The sequence below is a fragment of the Tursiops truncatus genome, chromosome 6, assembly GCF_011762595.2.
Source record: "Tursiops truncatus isolate mTurTru1 chromosome 6, mTurTru1.mat.Y, whole genome shotgun sequence".
Classification (NCBI taxonomy): Eukaryota; Metazoa; Chordata; class Mammalia; order Artiodactyla; family Delphinidae; genus Tursiops; species Tursiops truncatus.
The window spans coordinates 47,512,832-47,524,889 of NC_047039.1; the positions used below are offsets into that span (position 1 = coordinate 47,512,832).

Here is a 12,058-nt window from a genome sequence, read left to right on the forward strand (position 1 = left end):
AAATACAATGGTAGATCCATTTCAAAATTATTTTTTAAGGTACATTAAATGTTTTCTTCCTTCCTTAAGTTATTCTTCTGGTTCACTCAAGGCTATTTTCCCAACCAATTCTACTGCTGTAACCATTGAAGTCTCATCCCAAATTCTTACTCTATTCATTTTCTGCCAGTATCAAACAGTAAAGAATAAAAGCACTCCAGGACCTGGAATTTGGCACTAATACTAGGGAAGTTTCAATACTTACTGCCCTTTACCCACGTTGTTTGTTGTTTTTGTGAGGACGGGGCTGCAGAGGGCGCTCCTAAACATCCATCTAGAACTGGATGGATGAATCTTCTTTTATTAGTGTGGTGCTCTACTCTCTGAACGCTCAGTTACACCGCTGCTATACATATTTATCACCTCCAGTAAACACAAACTCTGACTGATTTTTAATATCAATTTCTCTGTAATCCCTATAAAATTCAAATCTTGACAACTAAGAAAACAGCATATTACCCTATATCGTGACTAAACTCAAACAGGTAAACCCATTTTTTAAGAGCTTACACACGGATTTTGAACTAAACCTAGATAGCGTATCATCTCTTGAGCTCTGAAAGCAGTGTTTTTCACCTTTTTTTTTTAATAATCCATATTCTCTTCTGATAAACATAAATATCTCCTGCCTACTGTTAACATTATTATCCAATATAAACTATTATAATATTGAACACAATCTTTTTCAAATCACACAACATTCCAGGATTCTGATACCTGTCCTGATTGAGAATCATTGCATTGAATCTGAAGACTTATTACCAACTTTTAAAAGTAGCATATTTGTATATGCTTTCAATGAGCTGTAACTACATGTGGGGAAAAATATAAATGAAGATAATATAAAAAGAATCAACTTACATATATAACATGTTTGTATCCAAGTCAATGCAAACAACATCTTGTGGTGGGTCATGAAGATCAAAATACCTTGAGTCAACTCCAACTATAAATGGTAAAGGTGCACTAAGCACGGCTGCCAGTGAAAGAGGACAAAGGGGAATATATGGGCATTGCCACTGAAATGGAAAGATCATCTGGGAAAAAAAGTTTTAAAAAATTAACCAAGTTTTAAATTTGCAATGAGAATTAGTAATTAACTAATACTACTGAAAGGGACCATTACAGAGCATTTAAGTCTAGTTTCATTCCAAAAACTAAATGACTATATTAAACTTCATTCCAAAAACTAAATGACTATAAAACACTGCTAGGCGATACTATGAACCAATGTGATTAAAATCTTCAAGAATGACAATGATCATAAGCACAATTAAAATGCTAACAGCTCTTTGCATGTTAATTCTTCTAATGCCTATAGAAAATCCACATTCCCATTTTATGGAGAAAGTGAAAGAGGAGAAAAAATAGCCCAAAATTTTATAAAACAAACTCATGATCTTTAACTCTGACGCATTTCATCCATCTGTTAATTTTCAAGATAACCTTTGACTAAAATCCAACTAAGAACACCAAGAACTAAAAAAATTTAAATGATTCTCTTGGAAACAGTAATAGTCAACTAAAAATTTCAACCAAAAAAATTTTGTAACTGCCCAAATAAACATAATATTATCCAACTTCAGTGAATCTTGGCATCTTAAAAATATTAGTCAATATAAAACATACCTCAACAATCTTTACCAGCTTTCCTTTATAAAGCTCTACCTTAATTGTATCAATGTGTTCTTTTTAAAAGGGAAAAAAGACAAGTTTTGATAAGTAAAAAAAAAAAAATTAGAATTTTAATAATCAATATTAAAATTTTAATCACTGATGACAAAATCTTTCCTCTACTACAAAAATCCTTGCTATATTTCAAGAGCTAGTTCAATTCTTACCTTACCCATCAGTACTCACCCCAAATAATTACCTATAGCATTTACTACCTCTGCCAGTTATTCCAGATGGTTATACAGAATTGGAATTCTGTCTTCAGTCATTTATTTACTTTCTAGTAATTGAGCACTTAATATGTACCAAGAACTGTTCTAGATGATGGGGCTGTAACAGTGAATGAAACAAAAATCCTGCCCTCATGAAATGTACAGTGTAGCATAAGAGCCAGCAAACTTTTTCTGTAAAAGATAAGAATATTTTATGCCTTGCAAGCCACACTGTCTCTGTCACAAATACTTAACTCTGTCTTCATGTATGAAAGCAGTCATAGGCATTATGTAAATAAATGGCCTATGTTCCAGTAAAATTTTATTTACAAAAACAAGTGGCAGCCAGGATTTGACTCACAGGCCACAGTTTGCCAACACCTAGTCTAGCAGGAAGAGAGAAAACAAAAAGAAGGCATAATAAATAAAATATATACCATGTGAGAGAGCGCTAAGTGCTACGAAAAAAAGAAAAAGTAAAGCCAAGTAAAGGCGATGAGAGTTTAGAACATGAGAGAGGAGAGGGGGAAAGCAGGCTGTATTATTAAATAGGCCAAACAGGGTAGGCTTCATTAAGAAAGTGACACTGAGGTGAAACTTGAAGGAGCTGAGGGTTTTAGTCAAGGGGATATCTAGGAGAAGAGCGCTTCGAAGAAAAGGAACAGCTAGAGCAAAGGCCTTAAGGTGTGGGGACTGCCTAGTATGTGCCAGGGGTAGCAAAGAGGCCAGCATGGCTGGAGCAGAGTGAGCAAGAGGGAGAGAAGTAGAAAATGGTATCAGAGAGCAGAGGGATAAAACTACTCGCAAAGGACCTTGCAAGGACTTCAGATTTCCTCCAGGGAAAACTGACTATCTACCATTCAACAAAAGGTACGTTACACCTCTAACTACATAAGAAATTTCAGAATAAAACTACTGGACAACAAAATATGACACCCTTGTCTTCACCTTCGACTTTTGCACACAATCATAAACAATGTCAATTTTACAAGAATACCCATTGGTTCCATCAATTTTTGCTATGGGGCTCCATTAACCCTTCAATATTCTTTGATATTCAAATCACTCTCCTTTTGAGGAATTTAAACTGTCAGGATTCTTTTCAATTTTCTCCTCTTTAAATGGTAATTTGCCTTACTATCAAATCCTCATTTATCAATAGTTTTGCAAGCAATTCAGGCTGTTCTCCAACATCGGTTACATAAATTTCATGCAATCTTGCATTTTAATAAGATTTCCGATTTCGCATTGCAAGAGACTGGGCCACAGAGATTCAGACAGAGGGGCATGGATAATCCCTAAAGTTTTATAGGAAGAAATATTTGAGTGGGAACTTTCTAAAACTGGTCAGTTCATTAACAAATATTTTCATGTTATAACAACTTTTGCTTTTACATGTAACTGTGGAGGCTTGGAAAATTAGTACATAATTAGGATCTTTGCCCCCCATAAACCATCTCAAATGGTTATTACTGTTTTCAGTCCTAGCAGCATTTCTCTGACCAGATTAATAACTTGGAGACATACCCCATTTGTTGATTTAACAAGTATTTATTGAGTGTTTACTCCATGCTATTTAACTGTGATAAATGCTGAGGACACAGGAGTAAAAAAGAGACCTAAAAAAGGTCCTTACTTCCATGAGAGTAAAATGGGGAAGGGAAGAGAGGAGAGTCAGCTATTTTAAATTAAACAAATAATGGAAAATAGAGTTAGAGAAATAGAACATCCAAAATTCTATATTATGACCTATAAAGCCCTACATGATCAGACCTCCTTCTAATTGCAATGGGAAGCCGTCAAGAGGTTTTAAAACAGGACTTGATTTAACTTTTATTTATGCTTTTCACAATAGCTAAACATCTGTACATTATCCAATTTCACAATCACCTAGATTTTCCTATACATTACTGGCTCACAATGATTAAAAGTTAAAATTGGGAGAAATTAGTCATGTAATTCATGTCCACAATTTTAGGGCAGCTGAAATTGACCAGAGCTTCTCATTTAATAAAGTAAGCTTCATTCACAAGTTCTATTATTATGTAATCATATAGATTCTCTGAAGAACTCTAAAATATGAAAAATTAGAAATTGAAATTCTCTCAATAGAAATCACTTTTTTTCTTTATATTTAGTATTTCTCTTTGCCATCCTACTACATTTATGTTAAACATTTAGTGGTGATTTCAAAGCTTTGGTTGAAGGAAATTTCCCTTTAGAGTAAAAATTCTCTGTCAAGAATTCTGCACTAAAAAGAAAATTCTATACTTACAGCTACAACAGCTTCAGCTACTCCAGTCAACACAGCTGGCCTAAGAGAATGCAGCAAAATCTTGCTCTCAAGTAAAACAAAGAGCAGCAGTGTTGCACAAGTCTCAGGACCCAGATTCATTAACAAGGTGCTAAAGTTGGCTCCACTAGAAAAGGAGAGAAAAAGAGGTGATTATGAACTGTTTCACCAAAAGGTGCTAAGATTTGCTTATTAAATTATTTCCTAAATATTAATAAATTGAAAATCTAATATTAATTTCAAGTCCTGATTTAGTTATCATTGAAAAGTAGCAAATTTAATAAGATGGTATAGGAGAATGATTCAAACTCATCCTTTGGCAACAAGGGCATTTATCGGAAAGATTTTCCTAAAGAACAGCCATTTGAGCTGAGCTCTAAAGAAAGAAGGTAGGGGTTGGTGGGGAGACAACATTTGCAAAGGTCCTGAAGCAAGGAAAAGCAATTGTCATGTTCAAGAAATTGAAATAAACCTACTGTGACTAAAGCGTATTAGAGGAAGGGATGAAAACAACAAGAGATTATGCCCAAAGTAAAAATATTTGCATTCTCCAACAATTTTATATTTGCATTCTCAGAAGGAAACACTGGCTGCAGTGTGGATAAAAAACTGAAAGACAAGACCAAAAGAGTGCCAATTAAGAGGCTCATAATGAAGTACTCCAGGTAAAAGATCATGCTAGCCTGGACTAGTGACACAGATGAAGAGAAGCCAATAGATTCAAGACATTTTAGGAGGTAAAATCAGTTCACCTTGAACATTTAGTAAGCAACTGGATATGCGGAAGGGAGATGAGAGGAAAAGGGAGGTATTCCCCACATTCAATCTTGCAACTTTCTTTAAGTGTTCCATTTTTAAAATGCTGAATGGCCCCAGCTATCAAAGTTAGAAACATTAAGGCTATTCTTAGTTTGTAAATATAACACAACTCTATTATACTAACCCTTAAAATATTTTAAAGCATTCTGCTCCAAGTGAACAAATGTATTATTTTATATACCATTAATTACCTTAGTGGTAAAGGTGTAGAAACTGGTTGTGAAAATATTAACGCATCATGGACTGATAGCTTAAAAAAAGAAAAAAAATGATAAATTAACCAAGCCAATTTTGAAACCTAAATATTTAGATCAAGGGTAAAATGGAAAACAGTTTTAATAGGCAGACTGAAACAGTTTTGGAAACATGTACTAAAACATAAAACAATAGCTGTTATTTACTTAGAAGTATATAGTTCTTTAAAATTAAATGGTTAATTCAACTGAATTTTGATTCAGTTAACTGATTAAAATACAGCTGTTTAAAAATTATGGAATAACTGCTTTTTAAAAGCCTCCAATTTATTTACTCTCTATTTGGCAATTGCTTAATATATATTAATACTTGCTGAACTGAAATACATTCAAGATTAACAATATTTGACTAACACATATAATGTTAATAACCATCTTAGAAAAAAATGTTTAAATAGCTTGCCTCTATAGATCAGTCTGCAAACTGTTATTGGTCCAGGAAGAACAGTATATAAATAGAGAGAAAGCGATTTAGAAACTTTCATGGCACTCTGACACTGCTCTCATATCCAAGTACATTATCAGTGAACTCATGTCTTTGGACAGGGAATAGACCTGTTCACGTCTATACTGATCTCATATGGTAAGCTGCTTACGTCACAAGCTATATATTTATATAGGTCTGCCACTGACTGGAAATAAAAAGAAACTGGTCCTTTAACAACACTATTATAGACTGCTTCACTTCCGCCTTCCAACCATAACCAATTTCACATTTGATATTTATTAGTCACTCGAATGTTAAAAACATGCCCTCAACATAATTTTGGGTTTTACATTATTAAAGTCGGCTACATAAAGGCCACACATGAACCAATGATGATGTCATGAACCAAGTATTGTAATTATTCCAATTCTGTATACCCAAAATTCAAAAAAACAGTACCAAAGAATATTAGCTAAAGACATAAAATACAGAGAATTCAAGGATTTCATGGATGCATCTTGCTCCGCCTCAAACCAAAAGGGCCATAGCATCCCCACTGCAATGACTGGAATGAACATATGCAGCACTCCCGTCAGACATACTGTTTTTTATTACCTGTACCAGGATTCTTGGTCTTTGTGGTGAAGGAAAAGGGATGTTTTGCATAAAGTGTGAAATGTGCCTAGAAAAAATTTTTGAAATAAAGATAATTACTCTTCTAAAATGCTTCATGGATTTTAACAGATCTTAAATACCATTATTCATCATCCTGGACCTGACAAAGCCACTTACCTAAAACTGAAGCTAAATAAATAAATACATTTACTTAGTGTAAATAAATGTACTCATTCCACTATGAGTGGAATGCAACTTCTAAAATGCAAAATGTATTTCCTGATTAAAAGTCCAGATTAATATACCCTATTATCACCAGGAAAATAAGAATAACATGAATATAGTTTTCATGAAAGAAGCTAACATTTATTGCCCTGGTTATCAGTATCAGTATGGGGAGCAACTAACTGTGATATAATGAATCAAAACTAATACAGAATTCAATCTAATAATATTAATTAAATTAATATAGTTCTTACACTATAACTTCGGGCAAATCACTTGTCCTATTTCTCCACCTATACATAATAACTCAAGTCTTTCCAAAGTTTTGAGCTCTTAGGAGCCACTAAATGCAAAGTATTACTTCAACTGAAAAAAAAGAATTGATGATATACACTGATTTTTTTTTCACAAATTTCATAGAACCTTAATTTTTCAAAAGGCTGCTAACTTATTATTAACATTAAATTTACTCCAATCAATTTTAAGTTAATCTGACAGCTGAAAGTTAAATCTAGAATTATGAACCATTAGACTGTCATTCCAGTAATACAACAAGAAAGCTGAAACCATATTGCTACACCAAATTTTGATGTGTTTCTGCATAGTACTTTTACTATTTTATAAAGTTGATTTTTGAGCAGCATTACTTTAAAACCTACAGGTAACTGGCCCCCTCTTATCCACTAAACTAGTATGCTTCACTGATAATCTTTTTGCTATAATGTGAAATTTTGCAAAGTTTAAGAAAAATCTGTTTACACACAGTATAACACATTTCCACCAAAGATCTTGACTTGCTTTGTTAGCAGGATACATGAGTTATTTACTATAATAAACAAGTCAAAATGCCACTAGAAGTCAGAAAAGATGTGGTTTTAAAAAGACAGTGGTTCCACATCTATTTTTCTTGCTTACAAAACATTTCCATGATGAAGAGAATTACAAATCAAAGGGAAAGCATGTAGAGTTCTATCAATGCTAAAACCAAAACCTTACTTTTAACATCAATTAATCAATTAACATCAATTAACATCATTAATTTCTACATCAGTTTAGAGATGTTTAACTTGCAATGGTCATTTGGATAGTTGGGGTGTGTGTGCAACAACAGCTATTTTTCTCTTGGTTATTTAAGAATGAGTAGGAAGAACACATACAATATAATGTATATATATGTTTCTTCCTCAGCTGAATTCTCAGAAGATTTTTATCTGGTCATCCTCACCACCACTCCTCAATTTTAAATTCAGAGTCAATGATTCAGGTGAAGAAGGGAGCAAGCAAAAAGTAGAATGACTGTGACTCTCCTTCCCTTTCAACTCTGATGCTTGAAGTCAGGTAAACAATGAAATGTACATATATACATCCAATTTTTTCACCAGACATCCTTCAAATCATTATACATACTTTTCAATGGGAAGAGGATGTGGTCCAGACACAGAAAGTTTGTAGATAAACATGAGAAATTTTCTAAAAGCTTCAAAAAAAGGCCAGTGTGAGAGTAAACAAATGCATTTGTTTGAATTGATGGATTTGGAGACCATTTTTCTCTCCACAGGTGTCAACAGGCCCAGCTGCATAAGCTGTTTTTCTGTTAGAAGTTCTCGAGAGTAAGGTTCATAAAACTGGATGGCAGCTCCATATACCTACAGAGTAAAAAAATTCCATTGTAAAATTTGAGTGTTTTTAAAAATTAATTTCTCTTTTTCTCTTTTTCCAAAAGAAGTATTTGCTTAGAGTGCATATGACAGGTAAATGAAAAAAAAAATCTCAAACATTGTTGATGGGAATGTAAAATGGTGCAGCTATGGGGGAAAACAGTTTGGCAGCTCCTCCAAAAGTTAAACAATTATCCTATGATCCAGCAATTTCACTCCTAGGTATATACCCAAAAGAATTGAAAGCAGGGACTCAAACAAATACTTGTACACCAGTGTTCATAACAGCATTATTCACAATAACCAAAAGATAGAAACAACCCAAATGTCCATCAACAGACGAACAGATAAACAAAATGTAGTATAGTCATCCCTCAGTATTCGAGAGGGGTTGATTCCAGGACCCCCAGCGGATACCAAGATCCATGAATGCTCAAGTCCCTTATATAAAATGATGTAGTACAGTCGGCCCTCCGGATCCACAGGTTGGGCATCCCTGGATATGGTGGGCTGACTATATATACACTCAAGAGAATATTATTCATCCTTAACAAGGAATCAAATTCTGATAAATACTGCAACATGGATGAACCTTGATAACATTACGCTAAGTGAAATAAGCCAGACACAAAAAGACAAATATTATATGATTCCATTTATATGTGCTACCTAGAATACACAAATTGGTAGAGACAGATAGTAGAAAAGAGAGACATAGGATAGGAGTGGAAGAAACTTCTGTTTAGAGTGATGAAAACGCTCTAGAAATGGCTAAGTGATACTTTTATAAATCTTTTAACTGTTTAGTCACTATATACATATGCGTATGTATATATGTCATACATATGTGTGTCTGTTATATCACATTAACCCTTGTCTTTACAGATACAAATAACACTCTCAGATACAATTATTTCAAAGTCATCTCTGGCGTTCTTAACAAGCAATATGTCAAAAGCATCACAATGAGGATTTGTTGTTCTCTACTGGTCAAAGTAACTTTGGTAATGCTTAAGTGTTTGAAGATATTAAAATATTCATTTATATTTATTGCTTTCAAAGGAAGAAACTATAAATGATTATTAAGCTAAACAGTTAGCTTACTTGTAAGCAATCCAGTCAATATAGTACTGGTCTTCCATTTAGTGAGTACTTTACTATGTTCCAGACACTGCTGGATACTTAACCTTAATTATTGTCTTCAGTACAGTGGCTGTAAACTTGAAGACTGGAGAATGAGGACACAGATGTATTTTTGTTTGCTCCACAAGAGTCAGCCTTGGTTAGTTACACATTTCAATAAAATTGGCTATTCTATCAAACTTCCTAAGAAAGTTTTCAATTTTTAAATTTCTACTAGATCTGTAGTTTTATTTACTTTTTATTTCCTAATATTGCTTTTTTGCCATCTCTTTTATTTTAAATTATCATTCTATGTTATTATTACTGTTTATACATGTTTTGAATTTTTGGCTATTACCAATAAAGTATATAAATATACATGTGTTTTGGAGAATATATATACTCATTTCTCTTGGGATATGCTCAGGTGTATACCTGTTGGGCCACAGAGTTATTTCTTATCCTTGCTGACAATATAGAAGTTCTTTAAATATTCTGAATACAAGACCCTTATGGAACACCTACAGTATCACATTACTTTCTCCCAGCCTGGGGCCTGCTTTTCCACCTTCTTAATGGTACCTTTGAATGAACAGATGTCCTTAACTCCAGTGAGGTCCTATTATTCATCTTTTCTTTTATGGCTAGCGCTTTCTGCATACTGTTTAAACTATCTTCACTTACTCCCTCAATTTTAATGTATTATTTGTCTTATGACCCTCACTGTTGTTGTTGAGAAATTAGCCATCAATTAATAGTTATACCTTTATAAGTAAGTATGTCTTCTCTTTCTGGTTGTTTTTTGTCTTTGGTATTCTATCATTTTACTATAATATGAAAACAGGTGGTTTTATACTTTTATTTTTTTTCTGCTGAAGATTCAGAGTGTATCTAACCTGAAAAACTCCATTTTTCATCAACATTGGAAAACTCTCAATCAACCACTAGCTCTTAAAATGCTGTCTCTCCCTTTTCTAGTCTCTCTTTCTGGGGTTCATTAAATATCTGTTGGTCCATCTGATTCTATCCTCTGCATTTTTAAACTCGTTTTATATTTTATGTATTCCTGTGCCACTTTCAAGATAACCTATTTTCCACTTCATTAATTCTTCGTTCATGTATGACTTATCTGCTGTTTAAACCATTCATTACATTTTTAATTTTATGGATATTTTCATTTCTAGACATTTGATTCTTTTTCCAACCTGTCTACTCATTTTTCAAAATATCCTGTTCTTTCCTTGATGTTCTGAGCCCCTCTATTAGGTCTTGAATAATTTCAATTATATATTCAATTTATAATATCTTTGATATTGTTATTCTATCATTTCAATATCTTAAGGGTGTAATACAGCTCTGTGTCTTGTTGATTCTTCCTATGGTACCTATGTCTTCTAACTTTCACTAGCATCTCATCTTGAAGCCTGGGTTTTGAGGGTATCTCTCCAGAGACTTTATATGTGCTCCTATAGACACTCAAGGGGTATCAGCATCCTGATCCCAATTTTCATGTAGACTTCTCACTTTGGGCATTGAAGTACAAATGTAAACAGAAATGTATTGTGTCCAAATAATCCTAACATTCACATTAACCTTATATTAATCATTTTATGGGTTAAAAACATGGACAAAATAGGTTTAATAAAAGAGGAAAAAATATACCTTTTCAGCAGAAGAGCCTGTGAGGACAAAAGTTGAAAAAACTGGAAGCGGGTATTTGCTTTGGGGATCCCAACATTCAATCGTAGCTCCCATCGGAAGGCAGAAGAGAGGGACAGATTCCGATAGCGGAAATGACTCATAGTCCTCTTCTGGATACCTAAAAATTAAACCTATTGGAGAAAGGACATAATGATACTTATTTATCTATTTATTATTTTTTTATTTTTTATTCTTTGGCTGTGCTACACGGCTTACAGGATCTTAGTTCCGTGACCAGGGATTGAACCCGGGCTCACGGCAGTGAAAGCGCCAAGTCCTAACCACTGGACTGCCAGGGAACTCCCGATAATTTTTTTTAAATAGTTACTTTTAAATAGTTACTAATTATATATTAATAGGATACATAGTAATAGGATGTTTTACATATTACATATTAATAGGATATTTTAATAGCACATTCTACAGAAATATTTGTGTGAAATTTCAAGATCAATTTTTCTCTTGCCATATCAGTAATTAAAATAAATAACAAATTTACCATTTATTTTTACCCATGGACTTAAAGTTCACTGTAAAATTAAAATGTATTAAATATACTAGTTAAAACTCTATTCAACAGGATCATTAATCTTAATGTATTTTCCCTACATACTGCCAACATCTTAGAGAATGCAAGAAACATACAGGGAAATTTATCAACTATTTCAGTTAGTCTTCTGTGGGGAGAAAAAAAAATTCAGGGAAGGGACAAGTGTTATGAAATAATGCCAAGGCAGCAGAAATTATCACAGCCCCTAAACTTTTCTTGAGAGAGCAGCAGTGTAAAATGAATGTAACATGAAAAGTAAATGAGACAGAAACTCTTGTTTCTGTACAGAGTTTGCGAGATCAAGGAAGCAGGAGCAGGGGGCACTCTGAGAAGCACAACAAAGACCCTTCAGAATAAAGTAGCTACATGGCATCAATTCATTAGCCTCTAATATCTCTAACACACAGACCACCTCTAGTTTAAACACTTGAAAGTCAGTAGCAGAATTTTGAGTCCAAATTCAGTCTAC

The 12,058-nt window shown here is 33.5% G+C and overlaps 1 protein-coding gene across 3 annotated transcripts in view; it reads right to left on the reverse strand.

The window, feature by feature from the left end:
* The window catches only part of DENND4C (DENN domain containing 4C), a 126,664-nt gene that overhangs the window by 71,072 nt on the left and 43,534 nt on the right, over positions 1 to 12,058 (reverse strand). For all 3 annotated transcript variants that reach the window (XM_019934884.3, XM_019934885.3, XM_019934883.3), the window contains exons 5-10: positions 11,001 to 11,170; positions 7,966 to 8,204; positions 6,334 to 6,400; positions 5,229 to 5,287; positions 4,201 to 4,345; positions 901 to 1,076 (exon numbers count right to left, since the gene is read on the reverse strand). In XM_019934884.3, the coding sequence (XP_019790443.1) occupies positions 901 to 1,076; positions 4,201 to 4,345; positions 5,229 to 5,287; positions 6,334 to 6,400; positions 7,966 to 8,204; positions 11,001 to 11,170 (856 nt within the window). The remainder of the gene's footprint in view (positions 1 to 900; positions 1,077 to 4,200; positions 4,346 to 5,228; positions 5,288 to 6,333; positions 6,401 to 7,965; positions 8,205 to 11,000; positions 11,171 to 12,058) is intronic.